Source organism: Scardinius erythrophthalmus (genome assembly GCF_964197995.2).
Source record: "Scardinius erythrophthalmus genome assembly, chromosome: 16".
Classification (NCBI taxonomy): Eukaryota; Metazoa; Chordata; class Actinopteri; order Cypriniformes; family Leuciscidae; genus Scardinius; species Scardinius erythrophthalmus.
In genome coordinates this window covers 13,151,686-13,174,874 of record NC_138236.1, presented here as the reverse complement: position 1 = coordinate 13,174,874, position 23,189 = coordinate 13,151,686, and the positions used below count along the sequence as shown (strand labels likewise).

At 41.7% G+C, this 23,189-nt stretch overlaps 1 protein-coding gene across 1 annotated transcript in view; it reads right to left on the bottom strand.

Annotated features, from left to right (window-relative positions):
• Positions 1–23,189, bottom strand: part of me1 (malic enzyme 1, NADP(+)-dependent, cytosolic) — a 95,410-nt gene that overhangs the window by 13,173 nt on the left and 59,048 nt on the right. The window contains exons 4-6 of the mRNA XM_081388832.1: positions 17,549–17,624; positions 16,033–16,194; positions 4,260–4,363 (exon numbers count right to left, since the gene is read on the bottom strand). Coding sequence (XP_081244958.1) covers positions 4,260–4,363; positions 16,033–16,194; positions 17,549–17,624 — 342 coding nt within the window. The remainder of the gene's footprint in view (positions 1–4,259; positions 4,364–16,032; positions 16,195–17,548; positions 17,625–23,189) is intronic.

Sequence of the window (23,189 nt, the reverse complement as noted above, 5' to 3'; positions counted from 1 at the left end):
TGCTTAATATTTTTGAGGAAACTTGTTTGACATCAGAAAATGACTGAAAGAACTTTTTAAAAACAAAGCTTGCAAAGCTTACTGTTTCATTTAAATATTACACCTAAGCACTTCTGAAATGAAATGTGTTAGGAAGGCCCTATATGGGGTTATCAATATCAGGTCAGGGTTTAATGGGACATGCACTCATTGTGAGCATGCAACTCTGAATTCGGTGCTCCTCTCCAGCACACACCGGCTCCCACGGGGCCCATGGGGCTTCGCAGGCTGCTCTTTCTATTAAAACACTCCTTAAATTCCCATTCCTCAATTCCCATCTGCATAGAAAAATCAAGCAACATTCCCATCCATCACTTTTCCTAACATGACTTTGTAACGGTGCCCTAAGATGGCCCGTGTTACCATAGCGATAGCTGGAACACCGTCACCACTACAGCTCTGTGAAAAGCAACAAGCTCTAATGAAATAATTTGACATGGGAATTGTGCCGGTGCACACAGAGGGGCTAAAGAAGACAGATACTTTTCAGTCTGTTCTGGGAGCGGGTGGGAAAACAAAGTCAACCCCCACAAACTACTTCAGCACCACAACACAAAGCATCTATTCTTGAATTAACTACATCATAAAAGAAGCATAACAACCCCCCTGCAAAAATACTCCCAGCATCCTAAAATGCAACTTTTTTTCTGGATGTTTCTTTATATGTTATTTTTTTTTACACTCCTTAAACAAAATAGACCTCAAAGAGCATCTATGCCCACTATCTGCTCTAGTTCCTCTTCTTAAAGCCATTGTGGCACAGAAAAGTGGCCTGATGGGGATTGGTGTCATTATTCTTCATCACTCTCACAAAAAGGCTTGATGGGAAACAGAGCACCTGCAGGCTGTTAAACTTATGGTCTGAAAGAATATACAGTGCATTTAATGATTTTCCTTTGTCTTATCTATACATTTTATTTCAAACTGCCAAAGTTATTTTTGCCATAGTTATCAAATGTATTGAAATAAAGCCAGATTCTTGCATTTCACTGAGAAAAAATAAATAAAAAATAAATAACTGGATTGCAGTCCACCAATAGACGGTTGTGTGCAGTTTCTTCAAACATTTAAAACAGAAAGAAGTTTAGAAATGTTCATGTCACTGAAAGAGAATGGTCATGGGTTCGATTTCCAGTAAAAATACAAACTAATGGCCCCCAAAAAAGGCCCTTTATTGCAATGTAAGTTGATTTGGCTAAATGTAAATGTAATGTAAATTTAGCACTTATCCAGCAACCTTTTCAGGATTTAACTGAGGCATCTAGCCTCTGATTTTTAAAATTATAAGGAGTTTATTAAAAATCCCCAGGACTGTAATCATTTGTCAGTCGGCAACCTATAATCACTATATTCATTTTCCACTAACTCTGCACTTTTGAGGAAAAGTGACGCTTTTCCCTGTAGTTTCATGTCAACCCCATTATTATAGAATCATGGCTATGTTCTTCCAGCTGGAGGGAAATCAGACACTGGGGTTTTTGAGTTCTCCTTTAAATACAGCCATGTGTGGCACTACGTTCTTATGACATCCTCCATCAAACCAGGCCACACCAGAGCCTAAAGTAACAGAGAGACCTTTGACAAAGACCCTGGTTCTTAAATGTTAATGGTGTTAACCAGTGCAAAACTTGCCGCCATGTTCTAGGTGGTTGCTATGGCATTGCTAGTTGGTTGCTAGGTTTCTGTGGGGTTTTAGGTGGTTTCTTACACTTTCAGACCAAAAGAGCCAACCATAAAAGCCCTATGATATTCTGGTCTCTAGATATTGTTTGTGTCTCTCCTTCAATGCAAGTATATGGGAATTTTCTTAAAATTTTTGCATCCCCCAAAAGTACAATGACTTAAGTAATAGCACTCATCTCCTAAACAACTTGATTGATTATATTCATGTCTGTAGCACAGTTAGTGCAACTACACACTAAAACGTGTAATCAGTAAGTTAATAATAATGCTTGCTTAAACAAATTCGACTAATAAAGACTTAAAGGGGTCCTATTATGCCCTTTTATGGAGTCTTGATTTTGTTTTTGGGATGTACTAGAATATGCTTTCATGCTTGGTTGTTCAAAAACACTGTTCAATTATTTTTCACATATTTTACATTATTACAGCACCTCGCTCCCCAGTCTGGCCCAAACACGCCGTTTAGTTCCGGTTTCAGTGAAACCCCTCCTTCCGAAATACGAAATGTTCAGTGATTGGTTAGCTGGCCCAGTGTGTTGTGATTGGTACCGCTTAGCGTGTGTTCGGGAAATTTCAAGCCCCTTACCATAACTGCGAGCTCTATTGAGGATAGCGTCAATTTCAAACCAATTCAAGCCTGATTCAGACTTAGGAATGTTAACAAACAAGAGGATCGTCCACAACGGATTTCATGCATGGACTTTTCAAGCACTGATTTTACAGGACGTTTCAGAGTGGTATGTTTGTTTTTTTGTAATTTTCTTCTACATTTTAGATACAGTATTATACATCATTTAATCATGATATTTATCAGAGAACTACATGTATGGCAATACAAAGAGTGATCGATCACAAAACCAAGGTTAATTTTCCTAAGGGGCGGTAAATAGCCTTACAAAAGCGAAAGCTTACAAAAGCTACAGTAAACACTACAGTATATCAACACTAATGTTGGCTAGCAGGTGAGCGGAGGCAAAGCTTTGCCCTTTGTTTACATTTTAGCAACAAGATAAAACTTAAAATTGGAACTGTTAATAGAAAATGCAACTACAAATAATAAGACATAGTACAAGTTGTGATCCAAAAACAACAGATTGTCCCGACAATTTGGAAAATTATCCATTTCAGGATAATTTTTTGTGCATAGTTGTTTTTTGAAGCTGATTTCCGTCAAATGTGCAGCACACAGATAAACGTTGGGATTATAATACTCAGGAACAGTGTATAAATAAATTCAAACCACTCTGAGTTTGGAAACGGGGTGGACAAAACAGCGTCTCTTTGACATAGTGACAACCATAGATATCATATAATAAAGGCTAGATGTCTTACGGCGGAGTCACTTCCGGCATAACCGGCGGCCATCTTACCACAGGGAAGCTGTGAATTAAGGAGTGATCAGCACGCACACAAATCCTCTTATCTTGCTGAAATCTGGACGGATTTACAAACGGTTTGGTTTCTTACAAACGTTATTAACGTGGCTATAATTCTGAGTGCTTAAGCATTTTGAACATAATTATTCATATGTATGCAGTGTTATAGCTACATCTCTGACCTTTATAACAAACCAAACCGTTTGAAAATCGGTAGAAAATTGAGCAAGTTATGGTTATTTAAAAGTACATGCACCATGTTACGAGTGAGCGAGCACCCTGTGGTAAGATGGCCGTCGTGTGCGGACGTCGACCTCCATTGGCCAGCAGCGTGCACGAGACATCTAGCCTTTATTATATGATATCTATGGTGACAACGCTGTCTTCTCTATTGCAGCTCAACCAGACCTCGCACCTTTTTTTGCATATTCCGTGGGCGGGGATTATATAAATGAGTAAAATTGTGACTTCACAAAACCCGGATAAAAGACGTTGTAGTCCAAACGAGTCGTTCGTTGTAGTTCTTGGAAAGTGAGTTCTGTTAAATAAAATATCTCCATTTAGGGACTTTAAGCTTTGTAACCTTGCAGATCTTTTTTATGCTCAAACAGCAACATTACACACCAACTAAAGTTGAAAAAGTGAAAAAAAGCATAATAGGACCCCTTTAAAAACACAAAGTTTCATTCTCCATGATATATATGATTTATAACAATGCTTTTAGAAGCTGAGCTTTATGCATGGACATTCTCTCTCCCATTAGCTGTCGAAAAAGAAAAGAAAAATATTCAAACAACCCAAACTGCCATTTTGAAGACTATCAAAGAAAATGGCACAAGACCGTGAACAATTCTAAGTATCATGGAGCCCGAAGAGCCATCAACCAGCCAGTGGGGGCTGGTTATGGGCTGAATTACATCACCGCATGGCTCTATATAGTGCAGGATATGTGGGGAGAGAACTGATGAGGCGTGCAGTCAGTTATCCGGTTCGGGTCTCTGCCACTGGAGTCATCGCTCAGAGCCCACAAACCTAGAGGCATGCGCTTTACCCCACATTCCTGCAACGCAATGGCTCAGCTATGCTCTCCAGGCATTTCCATCAGCGGCCTGTGGAAGGAAGCATGTGCTTTGAGGGAAGGGTACAGTGGATTTACTATACCTGTCTGTGATGGCCTTCATAAACTCCTCCAGCAGCTCATCATAGGCCTGTCCACGTACTCTTTTATGCCTCAGACCAATGTACAGAGGGTCCTTCAGGAGTTCCTGCGGCAGGGAAAGAGAGAAATAAGAGGTTTTTAACCACACTTTTTAGAATCCCAGGCATCAAGTAGAAACAATAGCATGACATGACAATTCATCATTCTCTAACCAGTGGAAAAAATGAGAACCAAAAATAAAATACCATCAAAACTCAACAAGTGAATGTTTATTGTGTATACAGCTCCTCTTTAATTAGTTTACATATGGTAATCTGGTTACCCCGCAGCTAGATAAACCTCTCACAGTTATCTGTGCCTGAGTGTGCTTAAGGAAACACAGACCGAGAACAAGAGAAAGAGAAATGCATAAAATCGTAAAAAAAGAGACAGAAAGAGGACATGTGAGGAAAAAGAAAAACACTGCATTTTCAATTTGAAAGTCTAGCAGCTGTCGCTCTTGTTCAGATCTGCAGACATCACACTGTGAGCCACAAACGCGATGGGAAAAACAGAAAATAAGTTGAGAGAGAACGCAAGCGTCATATAAAAATTCTGTGCGCCCCATCACTGTCAGCATGCCAGTCAACCAGAAAAGAAAATGGATTAACAGAGCACTCTCAGTAGTGTGGTGCATACTTAACATCGTATGGCAACAACTTTGGAGCCTTTTCAATGTTTTGATCACAGTGAAAGAGGAAGTGCTTTCATCAGAACTCATTCCCACATGGCGCACAAAATTTCAGTCATAATCAGTTCTGACGATCTGTCCTCAGTATAAAAGCATTTTTTTTTTTATCTGATAGGACTAGTGAAAAAGAAAAAAGTTGTTTGGGACTTAAAAAGTAAAACTATTAAAGTTTCTATGAGATTGTCTTTAAGATCAACATGTAGTTAGATCAATAAATTGATTTTTCATTTCATGTTATTGATCTTATTCATCAATGTTTCTTTTTTTGACATCATAATTCTTGATCATCATAATTCATAACTCAATTTTCCAGTGAGTGACAGACTTGTCTCTGGTGACATATGGCAGGCTTCTCCAATCTTTAAAGATCTGTTGCTTCTTCCGTTTCATAATGCAAGATCATAATCCATGAGAAACTTTTCGGAACTGTGCTGACATGCTAGCTGAAGAAAAAAAATCATGCAGGAAGTCTGAAATTGAACTAAGGGGATATTTTTCTTCCAGCACCTCTTTGGATTTCTCCTTAACCCTCTGGGGTCGGCGGTCACGCCGGCATGACCAGCTTGCTTTTTTTGTTATCAGTGCAAAAGAGACTCAAAATACTTGATTTTGATCTTACATATACGTGTTATACATCATTCAAAACATCATTTAAATGTCTTCTTTTATTTGTGTACACTCATAATAAAAACAAAATGTTGTGTTTTTCATAAAATAAAGAAAATAAACATGATGCACGTTCTGGCGTCTCTCTCTCAGTGTGAAGTTCATTCTGAAACACGACAGAAAATGACCTGTAACTCAGCGCAGAGTCCTGCACGGGTCCATTTTTGGAGACCCGCCCCTGCCCGTACCCGCAAAGTTCAGCACCAGATCCGACCCGTCACCCGTGATAATATCAAAATTAAATCCGCACCCGCCCAGACCCGTTAATATTTGGCCCGTTACCCGCGATAAATCACACACAAGCTAAAATCTATTGAGCGGTGGGGACGCGTTCATGTAACATGTAAGGGTGCGCTGCCAATAACGCACATAAAAGCTGTCACAAAGAACTGGGAAAAGTAATGATTATTAATATGTCAAATATATCAAGGAGACATTTCAATTGTTTATTAATAAACAAGTGTTTTCTGTGTCAAAGTTGAAGTTGACGATGCTGACTGACTCGCGATCTTCGCAGTAGCCAAGTGAACGCGCCAGAGAGAAATTCACATTTCATACGGATTGCATAAGCAGAGAGCAGTCTGTTTTCTTTTATTTTGAATTGTTTTGTTTAAAAGTAGACATTTCATGCTTTCTATTTCTCAGGTCTGTGGGGCAAGTAGCTTATACGCTGAGTTTCGGTTCATTTAAGAGACGAGCCTCAAGTTCATGCGGCCGCGCCTCCGTGTCGAGATTGCCTGCTATATTTACCTTGTTTATTAAATCCAGGAAATTGGTTGATGAAACATTGATTAAAATTAAGATACAATTAATACGAAACGAAATTCACTTTAAAGAAAGGCTTTCTACAAAAACAAACTTAATGAAATGGTCAAAATCATGTCTGCCCACTGCATTTGTCTCCCGATATTCGGGATCATCTTATCTATATATATATATATATAAATAATGAACACCAGGTTTGTTGTGCTTACGTGTGTATACGTGTAAATACCTATATAGGCTACGTGTAGTGCTGCATAAAATAATAATAGCAATAGCCTATAGCAGGTAGCCTATAAATTGTTAAAAAGGTTAGTATTGAATTAAAAAAATTAATTGTTTTGATATATGTGTATGTATTTTGTACATTTTAAATCGCAATTTTAACCAGAAAAATCTAAAATGTATTCCAAAATCGTGCAGCCCTATAGTTTCACTTGATATCAGCATGTTCACAGCTGTTTTTTTGTTGTTGTTGGTGTTGTTGTTTTTTTACAGGGACCAGCCACTGATGAGTCCTGCTGACTTCAACATTCACATGAGTCTCTGTACATGAACATGGTACAGTGAAAAATCAAACACCTTGGAAATGACAGGTATGTACAATGTTTCAGGAATGGCACAAAGGTGTGTGACTGTTCAAGGCTCTGTCTTTAGATCAGTGTGTTCAATAATGTTCTTTTTTGTCATTTGTTGTGTATCTTTGGATTATGTTGTAAATAAATCCAAACAATCAAAAAGCCATTCTTTTTTAAATCTCTCCTCATTCTTTGTGCAAAGTTCCTCATAATGATAAGGCCTAATAGCACCTGATAGGGTCATTATGGGAGGGTCTTTGTCTTTCTCAGGTGTGAAACACATCAATATTCATGATGATTGAATAATTGAATTCATGCCTCCTCGCATAAAGCTTATTTACACAAAAAATGTCTTACAAAGTTTAAATAAATATATTGTTTTATCTGAATGAGTAGGCAGGATGATTTTCACATAGTTTTGGAGCAAATATTCTAGGCTACGTGATACAATTTTCAAAAGTCTTGTGAAGAAATAATCAGTATGGGTTTCATGACCTTATTTGTGACGATTTGTTTTTTTCACAAACCATGCATTAATGTCATTATCTCAAAACTACAAACTTTTACATACATACTGCTGACATATCATTGTAGCAGAGTATGTGCTGAATACAGTGTAATCAGACTTTAGCCATGAAAATGTCACAATGCATGTCAGACAGGGGCGTAGTTTGTGGGGGGGATGGGGGGGAGATAACCCCCCCAATATTTAAATCTATGCATTACAACCCCCCCAATATTTATAACATGATCACAATATCAGGAGGCATACCCAAACTTCAACCCCCCCAATGTTCAAACCAAATCTACGCCCTTGATGTCAGAACACCTCCAGGGCCCAGAAAACCCCAGAGGGTTAAGAGTTTTACACAGCAATTGCGCTCATAAAGGTGCCCTTAAAAGGGAGGACTGTCTGGTTTCTGGCAGTAGGTGAATTCATCAGTGTGGGAGAGGAAACAGAGAGTGCAGTCTGAGATATGAGATGGTGACTGCAGGCAGATTTATTGTGTGTTCATAATGCACTTCTAAGTGCACACTCAGTGGGATGGGATATACTTCCAGAGGGTCTGGTTTGTTGTGACTGTGTTTTTTAATCTCAAGACAGTCGCTATAAAAGTAGTTTCTCTGAACCTCACAGTCAGGAACCAAAACAAACATCAAACTGCCACTCCTCTTCAGAAGTGACATGTTTTGCCAGCTATCCCAACAATGGGGCGGCGACAAAATAAGGCCTTCCCACGCTGCATTTGTAGGATAATCGTAGACTGCACCAGGACAAAACCAAAAACTGTATTATTTGTCATGGCCAGGATTTTGCCAAACAGGATGTCTTGTGTTGGTCCTGGAACCTTCTGTCAAACAAATAATTCATGACACTATCGCTAACTTTAACCATAAACTACATCACATTTCGAAAGTTCAGTAAGGTCAGTAAGATTTATTTTTTTGAAGGAAATTAATGTTGTTGTTGTTGTTTTTAAGCAAGAATGCTTTAAATTGATTAAAAAATATAATTAAGTTAAATTTAGAATCCCGAAAAAAAGTATCATAACATTTCTTGAGTACCAAATAAGCATTTTAGAATGATTGAAAATAATGGCTGCTGAAAATTCAGCTTTTTTCCAAGAATAAATTGCATTTTAAAATGTATTGAAACAGAAAAGTTATTTTAAATTTAAACTTATTTCACAATATTACAGCATTAACTGTAAATAAATCTGTTCAAAATTAGAGAAAAAATTAAGATTAATAAGAATACCATTAAAGCCCTACCTGAAAGTCTAACCTAAAATCTGACAGGTTGACGAACATGTGGTTCCGGAAGCAACAAAGATCCAGAAACATCAAACTCCTACATCCACAAAACTTTTTTCCATATTAAACTTCCAATTAAATTTAAATGTAAATTAAATTTCCGTCCAGTAATCTCTTGATCTTCTTGCCCATTTGATAATCACTAGAAAGTATTCTGGTAAAATATATATTCACAAAATGTAGGAAATATGTCAGTAATTGTTGACATTAGGTAAGGCTATTTAATCTGAAAAAGGAATACATCAGATTACAACTAAAATAATATATAAAATAGCAAGACGTGCCTGCTCTCACAGAAAGTGAAGTGCTTGAAGTTCTCAGAAGAAACAAATCATCCCAGGTTACGACTGTAACCCTTTTTCCCTGAGAAGAGAACGAGACGCTGCGTTGAAGAAGACGTGATAGCGTCTGAAGCACGTGTGGAACAAGTCGCATCTCGATTGGTGTTGTGTCATGACGTCACATTTGACGTGTACACGGAAGCTACAAAGGGACGCCGGCACACAACAGTATTAGCTGATAGGTCGAAGCAAGTCATTCTCAGGAACTCAGGAGGTATGGCAAAGGAACGCAGCATCTCGTTCTCTTCTCAGGGAACAAGGGTTATAGTCTTAACCCGAGACATTCCCTTTTAATAAGCTATAATAGCTATAATATCCAAGCTATAATATCTGATAAAGGTGTGAGGGGAGGCCGAGCCAGCAGCATCACAGACCTCTTGAAGGGAAACCCCCGATAGAAAGGCTTTGGAGGATGCCACTCCTTCACTCAAGTGAAATCTTATTAGGAGAGGAGAGGGCAGACTGCGCGCCTCATACGCTGAAGAAATAGCCTACACACTCCACCTGCTAATCATCTGCTTAGAGGCAGGGGAACCCTTCTTAAGTGACCCAAAACACACTAATAGCTGGTCCGACTTCCTCCAACCTGATGACCTACGCACGTAGGCCTCCAAGGCCCGGAAAGGGCATAGTAGGTGTAGCCTTTACTGATCAGCCGACACATGTGGTGGAGGATGAAAGGCCTGCAGGATAACAGGATAACCGCGCCACATTAGATGGTACCTTGGGCATGTAGCCCGGCCTAGGGTGGAGAATGGCCTTTACCCTCCCAGGAGCGAAGCAAGAGGGAGCAACATATAAACCCTGGAGGTCCCCCACTCTTTCAAGGGAAGTAATGGCTAGCAGGAAGGCCACTTTAAAAGAGAGAAACTTCTCAGACAACTCATCAATGGGTTTGAAGGGTGCCAGGGATAACCCCTCAAGAACCACTGCCAGGTCCCACACAGGAACCCAGGCCTGGACGACAGGCCTCATCCTCTGAGCACCACGAAGGAAACAAATAATAAGTTGGTGTTTCCCCAGAGGGCCACCACTTAAAGGCGTGCGATGGCTGCCACATAGACGTTAAGTGTGGATGGGGAAAGACCATCAGAGAAATGGCTTTGGAGGAACTCGTGCACTGAAGCCACTAGGCAGTTAACTGGATCCAGTTGGCATTCTCTGCACCATTAAGTAAACACATTCCACTTTAAGGCCTAAAGTTTCCTTGTGAAGGGAGCTCTAGAGTTTTTAGAGTTTCTAGAGCTCTAGAAGATTGTCTCAAGAACCTCGGCTGAGAGACCAGTACTTAGGAGTTGGTCCCCCTCAGGGGCCAGAACCAGAGCTTCCACAGCTTCAGCCGAGGGTGGTTTGATGAGCCCTCGGCTTGAGAGAGAAGGTCCCTCCTGATGGGAATCTCTCATGGGGGCCTGCTAGGAGCGCTATGATGTCTGAGAACCATACTCGGGTGGCCAGTACGGGGCTACCAGACGTAGACTGACCCCGTGACTTCCGGGAGTTCTAAAGAGGCTGTGACCGAGCCTGCAGAAAGCGCTCACCGAGTTTACTTTTCTTTTGCCCTTCCTGTTTTTCTGTTGGCCAAATGATATTTAATTAGGCCATTGCTCTAGTTACAACCTTCAGCAGCTCCTCAAAAGCAGGGAAATGAGGTGGCAAGTACTCTAATTCTCCTGCCTCGATGCTTAGAACATGTAACTCCTCAGAGCCAGATAATTCTAGCATTGGGTTCTCATCCTGAGCAGAGCCGCAGAGCGGGCTTCCGATCCCTGAATGGGAGCAATGGAGTTGGCTGCTGAGAGCTGAGAAAGGGCAGAGGCCATCTCAAACTCGCCAGGCAGCTCCATTTGCGATCCCCATGAATGTTAACGCCACGCTGCCCCGTTGGACACGGATCCCCAACCATGGGGAGCGCGAGCCTGGCCTGTCTCATTGAACAAGACTCCAAGGCACATAACAAAAAGCGAGGGTGTGTCTCCTTCCATGATGTATCTGAGACAGGGAGATACTGCCATACTGCCTATATTGCCTCTCACCCGCCATTCTTTCACTCTTTTTGATAAGGAATGCTTATACAAGTCACACAAAATGCTAGCTAAAGAGCAGAAGCTAACACTGTTGTGTGCCGGCATCCCTTTGTAGCTTCTGTGTACACCGTCACGTTACGTCATGACACAACACCAATCGAGACTGGACTAGTTCCTCACGTGCTTCAGACACTATCACTTTGGAGGCGTTCCCCAAAGTGTCGTCTTCGACACAATGCGAGTTTCCTTGAAGGGGAACCACCTAAAATAATTCTGGCAAAATGAGGACAAAGTTGGATCCTAGATCAGCTACTCAGAAGTGAATACGAGTAGTGATTGGTCAGTGGGTGATGAGAGAAAGCCCTTTTCTCTTCGGGATTAACTGGGTTTTGATGTACCATGCTTTGTGTGTGTGAACTGTATGTGTATGTAGTCTTTCAGGTGAGATTAAGGCACAGGAACAGTCAGGGTCTGTTAGCCACAGTCAGAGAAGAATGAGAAAATGAGTGTCAGAGAGAGAGAGAGAGAGATCCCTTTGCCTAGGCCACCCACAACCTAAACAGACAGCACTTTGTTTGTGATGACATCATTTGGTTTCCTTTCAGTATGTGAGTGTATGCGTGTGGATGAGGTCACATGAGGTGATAGCAGTTTAGACAGAGTATCCCAGCTGTCAATCAGCAGAAGGAGCCTCTGAAATTCAATGATGATGTGTAAGAGACGTCATCAGAGATCATATTCCCCTTTTACACCAGACACATCAACAGACTTGGTATCAGCGATCATAATCTGTTGTCTGGGGGTCTGTGTATACAGGAGCTCAGAAATTTCCATGAAATATAGCACTGTTTAGACAAGGCACAATACTCCAGAAAAACTCACAGGAGGTGTTTACACAAATAGTGTTTACATGGGTTTGATTGCAAACTGCTTTGGCTGTTTGTGTGTGTACAATCTGGATCTACACTGCAGCTGCAACATTTACTGAACCTGTCCTCAGCTAATGGAGTGACTACTTGTATGAAGGTGTAACTAGTTGAAAGTGCAGCTATCCGTAGCGAAATTGTGATCCCAGATTATGATATTTTCAGATCCTGCCTGATTATCTCCCAATCCATAATTAAATTAATTCAAATTAATTAAATACTTAAAATACGTGTAAATACTTAAATTAAAAACAATTGTTTTAAACAAATATATATACACACATTTCAAAATGTATCTCATTATAACACACACACACACATACTGTATATAATCTCAAAAACCTCATACATCAAATATAATATGTTCTTAATAAACAGTTTTAATTATACTGTGTTCTTATACTATTTATTACTGAACAAATAAATCTACAAAATATTTAAATCCCTCAAAAACCTCATAAGATATAAATATAATCATAATGATGTTCAAAATAAATTTTACTAATGTGTTGTTCTTATACTATTTTAGAATTACTGTATGTATATGCTTGAAAATTTGATTGTTAAAATTTTCAATATTTTATAATAAAATATATATTATTTTATATTTAAACAATATTTTAGTAGTAAATATATCAGTATATAATACTAAAATATAATCTAAATACTGTACAAAAAAATATGTATAAAATCCTAGATATAATAGGATAACATATGTAATAGTGTATATATTTTCACTGGAGTGCAAACAACTGCAATTACAAGGAGCAAATAGTATCTGACAGGAAATCCAGTTTGCTGACATGAACAATTAGCGCACTTAAGCTATCCATAAAAAACCTGTGCAGAGCCCCTCCATGTTATTTGCACATCTTGAACTTTCTCTAGGAGCCAGACCACAGACAACGTTCTTTACGGATTAGAGTTTAACCAGAGCGTACAGGGCCTGGATCAAGCAGCCATAAATTATGCTGATCCTGGATCAGATTCCTCACTGTCTGAATTGATGTTAGTGGCTGTGTTTGGAGAGTCAAAACTGACCCAGGTGCAGTTGTCAAGCTCCTTCTGAGAGGCAGAAATAAAGGAGTCAGCCTGACCCCAGTCAGTAGGCGTCTTGCTCCTTTAGAAATAACAGTAGACTTAATCCTTTAATAACACTAATTTTATCATCTGACTGCACAATCCTATAAAACGCACACACACAGCTGTGGGGGTATAAGCAGTGAGTTCATCAATCAGATCTGTCATCTCCTCAGAATATCCTGAAAACGAGGTCTTAATTACCTCAGACTTCATGCAAAGTCGGCCAAATGGTGCAGCAGAAGTCTTTCAATTTTAGACTTCTAGAGGGACAGAAGACTCTTTATCATGAACACATGCATGCAACATTAACCCAGACAGTGCAAAATAAACAAATAAATAAAGTTAAACCAAAACAAATGATAAAAAACTAAAATTCCTCCAGCTGAATACACTTGGATGCAGACAGAGACAGGGGCCCAAAATCTAGAGTCAACTCATTAAAGTGTTTTGATGCCTGAGGATACGTTGAATCGCTGATTGGCCACTCTGGATTTAGCTTTGCAGTAGAAGACACATGTGGAGCTGGCCTGCACAATACTGAAGCTGAACCGAATGGGAAAACTGACTCAGAGCACTTACACAACAGTGTTAATGTGCTTTTACCCTCTTACTCATTTATGAGCTTTTGTACAGAACCAACAAGAGTGTGAAGCTGTCAAATGAGTTAACAAACTTTAAATTTTAGTGTAAAAGCAAGAATTGTTGACATGATATATGACTTCATATTAACTGAGATATACATACATGCATACCTTGAATTTAAAGCAAGAGGCTTTGGGTAAGATGGTTGAGTTTATTTATTTTTTTGAGAGAAGTCTCTTATGCCGAGTACACACTGCACGATTTTATCCCTGATTTTTACTTGACGACAGTTTTGTGTAAATCACTGACAAATGCCTGAAATCTAAGGCAAATCGGTGCTCGCTCACGTGAGTGACAATCGTGTAGAGTGAATGATCAAAGACGCGATCTAAGAAATGCGCCGATGCCCATAAAATATTTAGCATGCTTAATATTTGGACCTGTCTGTGACTCAGAGTCATGTATTTTGACTGGAAATTACATCGGCGACGACCTACAGCCAGTGAGAGAGCTAAGATACAGGGCAAGGGAAAGTTCAGGGGGGAGGAGTCCTGCAACAGAACATCAGCAAGCATGTCTTCTGATGGCTTCTTTTTTTCTTCTTTGCAACAAATCAGCAACTTGGACTACAAGCTTCTTGCGTAATCATTTTAAAAGAAGAAATCCAGTCTCGCGCGGGAACTCCTCTCACGTGTGATTTTACATTATTTCCTGTATCAGTTCTCATGTGTGTTTGGTTTGTGGGCCAGGCAGAGTTGTCTGCGATTCTTCCTATTGAAATGTTGTTGCCGATTTGTCGTGTAATGTGCACACAAAAGCAATTAAATGGTACCCCAGACAGTCGTGTAGTGTGAGAAGAACAGCAATCTGACGACTTTGAAATCGTGCAGTGTGTAATCAGCATTATGTTCACCAAAGCTGATCAACATTATGTTCACCAAAGCTAATCAGCATTATGTTCACCAAAAATACAATAAAAACAGTAATATTGTGAAATATTGTTACAATTTAAAAGAACAATTTTTCTGTTTGAATATATTTTAAAATGTATTTTATTCCTGAGATGGCAAAGCTGAATTTTCAGCAACCATTACCTCCAGTCTTCAGTGTCACATGATCCTTCAGAAATCTGCTGCTGAAAATGTAGCTTTGCCAAATTCTTTTAATTTGTAATAATATCACTGTTTTTACTGTATTTTTGATGAAATATATATAGCCTTAGTGACCATAAGAGAGAGAAAAAATCGTGTTTTTTGGCTGGAATAAATGTTGACAACTTGTTGGTTCCCGCTGTATTTGTAGCCAATGAGCTTGCTGCTCAACTTTCAAATGATTGCCTATTGTTTGCCGTAGCAGTTTGCAGCATGCTTTCTCTAACCCTCCTCCTTCTCCAGCTTCAGTAGAGATCTGCTAAGGGGGAGATTCGTGAATACTTGTACAGCAGCAGCATGTCTTGCTTGCTCATTGCAGCATGTCGTGTGTATAAGCAGTAGCAAATTCCGTACTTGCTCTGCAAAAGCAGAAAAAAAAGCAGCAGCAGTAGCAGCGTAGCAGATCTATTCTGCCAAGACCAAACACATTAACATTGTCATACACATTATGCCAAACTCTCTGAGAGTTGTCATGACAGAAATATATATTTTTTGACTTAGGTCCAGCAATTTTTCTCCATTACTTTGTGTCCATAAAAAATCTGATTAAATGAATCCACTAAATTGAAATGAATGTTAATGTCATTTTGAGACCTACAGTTGTACTGTATACATAAGCTACTGTATAACTTCAAACAAAAAGGCTTGAAAGTCATACACTTTTTTAGTCTCTTCTTTTCTCACTTTACTCTGTCTTTCTCCCTCCATCTGAGATTCAGCATCTATGATGGCATGGCTTAGCCACTGCTCTGGCACAGAAGGGGAGTGCCAGGTGGACACTGGCACAAGGCCTTGGTAGATGAGGCAGTGGTTTTCTATTTCTGCAGTGCCACACCCTTAGCCCTGTTGAGAATGACACAGACTTTATGCTTGCTATATTTACATTTATCTGAACTCAAAGGGCTATTCATATCCTACAGCTACTGCAGCAGTAACCTACGTTATTCTGCTACAACACTGCAACCGTTGAAAACAAACAAGTTGGCGAATTAAAGTCGTGAAAGAGGATGTGGTTGCTATGAATAGTTATGTCTTTGATTATGTCAAGGAAAGCAAGATGGCAAGTGGGTGTCAGCAGTCACGGTCTGGATGGCTGTGGTGCCACATGTCTGCCTACCTCATTGTCTGTCCCCACATCCAGCATAACAGGCAGGCACTGCTGAGGCGGCATTCCACCACAGGCGGTGTAGAGAGCCAGTTTACCCACTGGGATGCCCATGCCATAGCAGCCCAAATCCCCCAGGCCCAGTATCCTCTCTCCATCTGTCACTACTACAGCCTAGAAATAAATACAATCAAATTATTGAGACAGTCAGCAAATTCAGAAAGAGACTGCATGAAAAGCCAAATCATTTGTAAAATTTTAGGTGAACAAAGATTTTTTTTTAGCCAAAAATATGGGCCATGCATGCATTATAGGGAGCCACGAATTTGGTAATATTTTAAGAACACACACACACACACACACACACACACACACACACACACACACACACACACACACACACACACACACACACACACACACACACACACACACACACACACACACACACACACACACACACACACGGTTTTGCTATCTTTGTGAGGAATCTCCATAGGCATAATGATTTTTATTGTCACAGTTATGTTCAGTTAGTTTCTGTGTTCATGGACCTTTAGTTTGTTATTTTCAGTCACACCTGAGAATCCTGATTTTTTCTTTTTTTTTCAAAAAATATTAAACAGCACAACTGTTTTCAACATTGATAATAATAAGAAATGCTTCTTGATCACTAAATCAGCATTTTAGAATTATTTCTGATTAATCTTATGACACTGAAGGCTGGAGTAATGATGCTGAAAAATCAGCTTTAACATCACAGGTTTTACTATTTTTACAGTATTTTTGATCAAATGAATGTAGCCTTGGTGAGCATGAGAGTCTTCTTTTAAAAACATTGATAAAATCTTACTGACCCCAATTTTTTGAATGGAAGTGTGTATATATTGTTTTGGACACTACAGCAGCCCGCACTTTTAATTCACCCTACAAAGCTTTCTGATCTAATTTATGCATTTTATTATCAAATCCCTTTCTTCATTGAATTTGTATGTTTTTGCCCTGGACTAAACATATGTATTTATAGCTGGATCTATGATAGACTAGTTTGGCTTGTAAGTCCACCCTCCAGTAACAACAGATTCTCTGCTTCTATAATCACATTTTTACATATTCACAATAACCTACCAAATTCAAAAAAACAGCACAAGTTGTGTAATTCAATCCAATTACCGAACACAATTGATCCCAAAGCAAGAACTGCGTGTTTTTTCCTGTTAACATTGTGATGCAGATGCAGTAGGTGTTTAACCTTTTTACTGCTTTATTTCATGCCACCCCGCATTGTTCCTCAACACGCCAAAGCCCTACAGGGTGCGACATCATTACCTTAATAACTTTTAAATGCTTAACGAGCAGATTAATATGACTTTATGGCATCATTTTCACGGTACAAGTCATATAAATTTGGAATCAATGTCTTTGGCATTGTTGAAACCCTGGAGTTTTAATTTGTGTCTGACAGTGAGAGTTCTGGTACATTGTGTAATAGTACAGGGTGGTGTAGATGTAAGTGGGCAGAACTCACACGAATGTCCTTCTCTGGCCAGCTCTGAAGTAGTGTGGAGATGTGGGAGCGGTCATGAATTGTAATGAATAAGCCCCTGAGAGAGAGAAAAACAAAACATGGTCAATTGAATTGAGCTGTCCGTGTTGGCAAGTGTTTCCGTTCATTTTATAAATGGAATCAGATTACTAAAACATTTAAACAAACCAGTGGACATCTAAAATGATGAGGTAGAGTACGTTTTATTATGTCAAGTGTAGATTCATTTTCCAGTTCCATTTGGAGCAATTCATGTACCACCTTTAGGTAAATGTAATGATAGGCGCATAGCTCCTGACTATAAAGAGGCTCATTCACAGATTTTTTTTGTTCACTTTTAATGATTGATTTTGGCATAGTCTCCCCTGGCATGTGACTCACAACCCTGTGTTGCCCTTACATTTACTGTCAGCTTCAGTGTTGTTAAGAAAACTAAAAATATAAAAAAAATATAAACTTTAAAATTCAAACAAAAATAAGAAGTCGCTTTGGCAACTAACCGAAATACTAAAACTACTAAAACTGAAAAAAAAAAAAAAGTTAAATAGAATTATAAAAAAACGAGTAAAAATTACAAAAACCCATTAAATTGAAAACTTAAAATTTAAAAATAAAAGCCAAAATATTAATAAATACTATAATAGTATGTAAAAATAATAAAATAATAATGGTCACACTGAGCTTCCTCTGAAACTTCTGAAACTATCTGCTGCTGTTGCTGAGCTACTATAAAAAAAAAGTTGATTAGATGTTATTTAATCCCATATTTCAGTGTGCTTGTTTTGCTTTATTTCTGTACTCTCCATTATTTTTGCTTCAAAATCAAATCTATCAACCTCCCACTGGAAGGTTTAATCACTCCCACATGTTTACAATGAATGCTATTTTTTATAGGCACCCATTCCACCCGTATCCTTCTTCAAATAATTAAATCATCAGCTTCAATCCTGGGCTACTTCGACAAGAAACCTGTTTCTCAAAAAAGCTTCTCAAATGCACCTCCTGTTACCACTTGTGATTGATGTTCAAGGGGAGGGTTACTGATTTTTGTCTGTCAACAGACAGACTATGCTGTTTGAGCTAGTTAAACCACCCTGGATCAGTCTGGAAAGTCATGCTTGTTGAAAAAGGCGGAAAAATACCTTTGTAGATTATACTTGACTGATCAATGCCTAGAAAACATGAACAAACGCTCATTTTTGCACACCTATAGATCGTTTGTTTTGATTCGAAACAGGGACTTAATTTGTTACATATGTTGCATACATAACAATATGTTGCATTTTCTTCTAGGTTCGGTTGGCTTTCACAAGGCAACCTTTCAAAGCGTACCAAAATGTGTTCACGCATGTCACATGCAAGAGCAACTGTCCTCTTCTTGGTCTGAGTTTCCTCTGCGTCATTCATCAAGATGATTGACAAGTTCGCTCCATGAGCTTATTGTGGCTTTATTTGTAACTGCCGAGTGCAGAGACACATTCAAACGCTATACGAATGTAGCCATCATTCCCACTGTTAAATTATATACTACATTCTTACAACATATTAATTCTACAGCAAATTCATGGATCAAATTCAAACTCCCAGCGCTGTCTAGAGGTTAACAGTTTCAAGACACAGTACGAAACACAATACGAATGTTATAAATTGTAGCTAGGAATCAAGGCTTCATCGCGACAGCATTCTCGCACAGAGAAGCGCAATTACACACCATTTTAAGATGAAGAGGTGTTCTTTTGGTTTTCAACTGTGATAACTAATGTGCTCACTCACAGAATCAGACACTACTGCTATTTTTATAGCAAATTTCCGGTTAGGAATTATAATACCATTTGGTCCATTGAGTAGGATTCCTTCACACCTCAAGCGAACCACCCCAGTTTTTTTGCAATATCTGACCACTGTATCACATGACATATAGCCTATAGCCTAACAAGCTCTCACCTGTTTATTTTTTAGCATTGTTGGGAGAAGTAAAATGTACATATGTGGCTTCAACAACCAGAGGCATTTAGACTTGTTCAGTTTTGACTGGAGTCAGTCTCAAACCACCTCCTGAAGTAGTTTGAGTGATCAAATTTAAATCCGTCTCAAATGCGTTTCTGAGGTTATTTAAAACGCATGAAGTGACCAGGTGTAAACAGGCCCTCAGATGTTTGACCAGTTTTATATATGTGTTCTATGAGTGGTGTATGATCTTGGTGTGTGGGGTGCAGTGTTGGGGGTAACTCATTACAAGTAACGTCTCGGTTACGGATGTAACCCTCGTTCCCTGAGTAGGGAACGGAGACGTTACGTCGGATGACGACGAATGGGGTTTCGCTTAGAAATCCTATCATCTTCGAGTATATAAAACGAGCCAATGGCAATGAAATGCCATGGGTTTGCGGAATTTGCATAGCGTAACTCCGCCCCACCCTGGGGGTATATAAGGAAGTGCGCTGGCAACATGCAGATATGTCTTCGCTGAGGAGCCGAGACTGAATTCAGGCGTTCCAGCGGTACAGCGGAAGTGGCAGGGAGACGTAACGTCTCCGTTCCCTACTCAGGGAACGAGGGTTACATCCGTAACCGAGACGTTCCCTTTCGTTGTCACTCCGAGTTACGTCGGATGACGACGAATGGGGTTCCCAGTGTAATCACGCCACCTCTCGACTGTCTACCAGTGCCCTGCGTAAGTCTGAGCTCCCTGTCGTGAGACTAGCACGGACGAAGGAGTCCTACTTAACACAGGAATACCAAGGTACACTGGGAAGCATATCCAGTGGAAATATGCAATCATGCCCAACCCGAAGGGGGGGACTTGGAATACACATATGACCCCGAAGGGCTGCATACGGAATAACACTGGGGTGCCCAGCCGCAGGTGGAATATTTCAACCCCAGGGGTGGCAAGGTGGCTTGCCAAGGGAAAGACACATGCTCAAAGAGGCTTACAGTGGAATACACATGTGGGGGTCACCCAGAGGGGGAACCATGCACATGGAGGCACCTAGCCAAGCGCGAAAGCTGCCGGTGGCATAACTCTGGCGTTGACGTCATCAGTGCTGGAGGAGACTCAGGGCTTATCAGGCTCACCTGAGGAAATATATCGCACGTATCCCGTCCGTGGAGAGGAATGGCGAACAAGCGAAGACACCTGAGCAGAATCTCTTACCGGCTAGTTGAAGCAAGTACATGAGAAGAAACTGGCTCCACTCGGAGATTATAGAATCTCGCGAATGTGTTAGGTGTCGCCCAGCCTGCAGCTCTGCAGATGTCTGTTAGCGAGGCGCCATGCGCTAGAGCCCAAGAGGATGCCACACTCCGGGTGGAGTGGGCCGTCACACCAAGGGGGCATGGTCGACCTTGCTGCTGGTATGCCAAAGCAATGGCGTCCACTATCCAGTGAGACAACCTTTGCTTGGAGAGAGCCTTTCCCTTCAGCTTCCCACCATGACAGACAAAGAGCTGGTCTGAGGTCCTGAAACACTGCGTTCTGTCTACGTAAGCACGGAGTGCGCGTACTGGACAGAGCAGTGCCAAGGCTGGGTCTGCCTCCTCCAAAGGCAGCGCTTGCAGGTTCACCACCTGGTCTCCAAAGGGTGTGGTGGGAACCTTGGGCACATATCCAGGCCGGGGTCTCAGGATCACGTGAGAGTTAGCCGGTCCGAATTCCAGGCACGCTTCGTCAACCGAAAATGCCTGCAGGTCCCCTACCCTCTTGATGGAGGCCAATGCAACCAGGAGCGCTGTCTTCATAGACAGGAACTTAAGCTCCACTGATTGCAGAGGCTCAAAGGGAGCACTCTGCAGGGCAGTTAAAACCACTGAGAGGTCCCAAGAGGGTACGAGGGGAGGACGAGGAGGATTTAGTCTCCTGGCTCCCCTCAGGAACCTGACGATCAGGTCGTGCTTCCCTAAGGATTTACCATCAACTGCATCGTGATGTGCGGCAATTGCGGCAACATACACTTTCAGGGTGGAGGGAGACAGCCTACGCTCCAACCCTTCTTGCAGGAAGGAAAGCACGACACTGATGGGGCATTTCGTGGGTTCTAGATTTTTAGAAGAACACCAGTTGACGAAGAGGTTCCACTTCAACGCATAGGCATGTCTCGTGGACAATGCTCTAGCGGAAGTGATGGTAGCCACCACCGCTGGTGGTAGGGTACTCAAACCTGCCTCATCCCGTCCAGGAGCCACACGTGGAGGTTCCACAGATCGGCACGAGGGTGCCATAGGGTGCCCCGTCCCTGAGAAAGCAGGTCCTTCCTCAGGGGAATAGGCCAGGGAGGTGCTGTCGCGAGGAGTACTAGTTCTGAGAACCAGGTGCGGTTGGGCCAATACGGGGCAACCAAAATGACCTGCTCCTCGTCCTCCCTGATCTTGCGCAAGGTCTGCGCAAGAAGGCTCACTGGGGGAAACGCATACTTGCGGAGGCCCCGCGGCCAGCTGTGCGCCAGTGCATCCGTGCCGAGCGTGCCCTCGGTCAGGGAATAATACAGGTCGCAGTGGGACGAGTCGTGGGAGGCAAACAGGTCTACCTGTGCGTCCCCGAACTGATCCCAAATCAGCTGAACCGTCTGGGGATGGAGTCGCCAATCTCCAGCCAGAGGCCGAAGCCGAGACAGCTCGTCGGCCGCCTGGTTCAGGTCTCCCGGGATATAAATGGCACGAAGCGACCTCAGATGCTTCTGACTCCATATGAGGAGGTGGCGGGCGAGTTGTGACATACGGCGGGAGCACAGACCACCCTGACGGTTGATGTACGCTACAGTCGCGGTATTGTCCGATCGGACTAGTACGTGTTGACCCCTGAGCAACGCATGGAAGCGGTGCAGGTCAAGACGTACAGCCAACAACTCGAGGCAATTGACATGCCAAAGGCGCTGGGGTCCTGTCCAGGAGCCCGCGGCCGCATGTCCATTGCACATGGCGCCCCAGCCCGTGGTGGAGGCATCTGTTGTCACAACAACATGCCTGGACACTCGTTCCAAGGGCACTCCGGCCCGAAGAAAACTGAGGTTCGACCACGGGGTGAAGGTCTGACGGCAGGTCGGAGTCACTGGAACTCGGAGCGTGCCGTGGTGCCATGCCCACCTCGGGACTCGATCGCGAAGCCAAAGCTGAAGTGGTCTCATATGAAGCAACCCGAGCGGCGTGACAGCCGCTGCGGATGCCATATGCCCCAGGAGCCTCTGAAATAGTTTCAGTGGGACCACACTCTTGCCCTCGAACTGACGAAGGCAAGTCAGCAGTGATTGCGCGCGCTCGCTCGTAAGCTGCGCGCACATGGCGACCGAATCGATCTCCATACCAAGAAAAGAGATCCTCTGCACGGGGCAGAGTATGCTCTTCTCCCAGTTGACCCGAAGGCCCAGACGAGCTAGGTGCCGGAGCACAAGGTCCCTGTGTTCGCAAACCTGGTCTCGAGAGTGAGCTAGAATTAGCCAGTCGTCGAGATAGTTCAGGATGCGAACCCCGTGTTCCCGAAGGGCCTGCCCCTCGAAAGCAAACCGTAGAAACGGTCTGTGTCGAGGAAGAATGGAGACATGAAAGTAGGCGTCCTTCAGGTCGATCGCTGCAAACCAATCCTGCGGCCGGATGCACTCGAAAATGCGCTTGGCCGTGAGCATCTTGA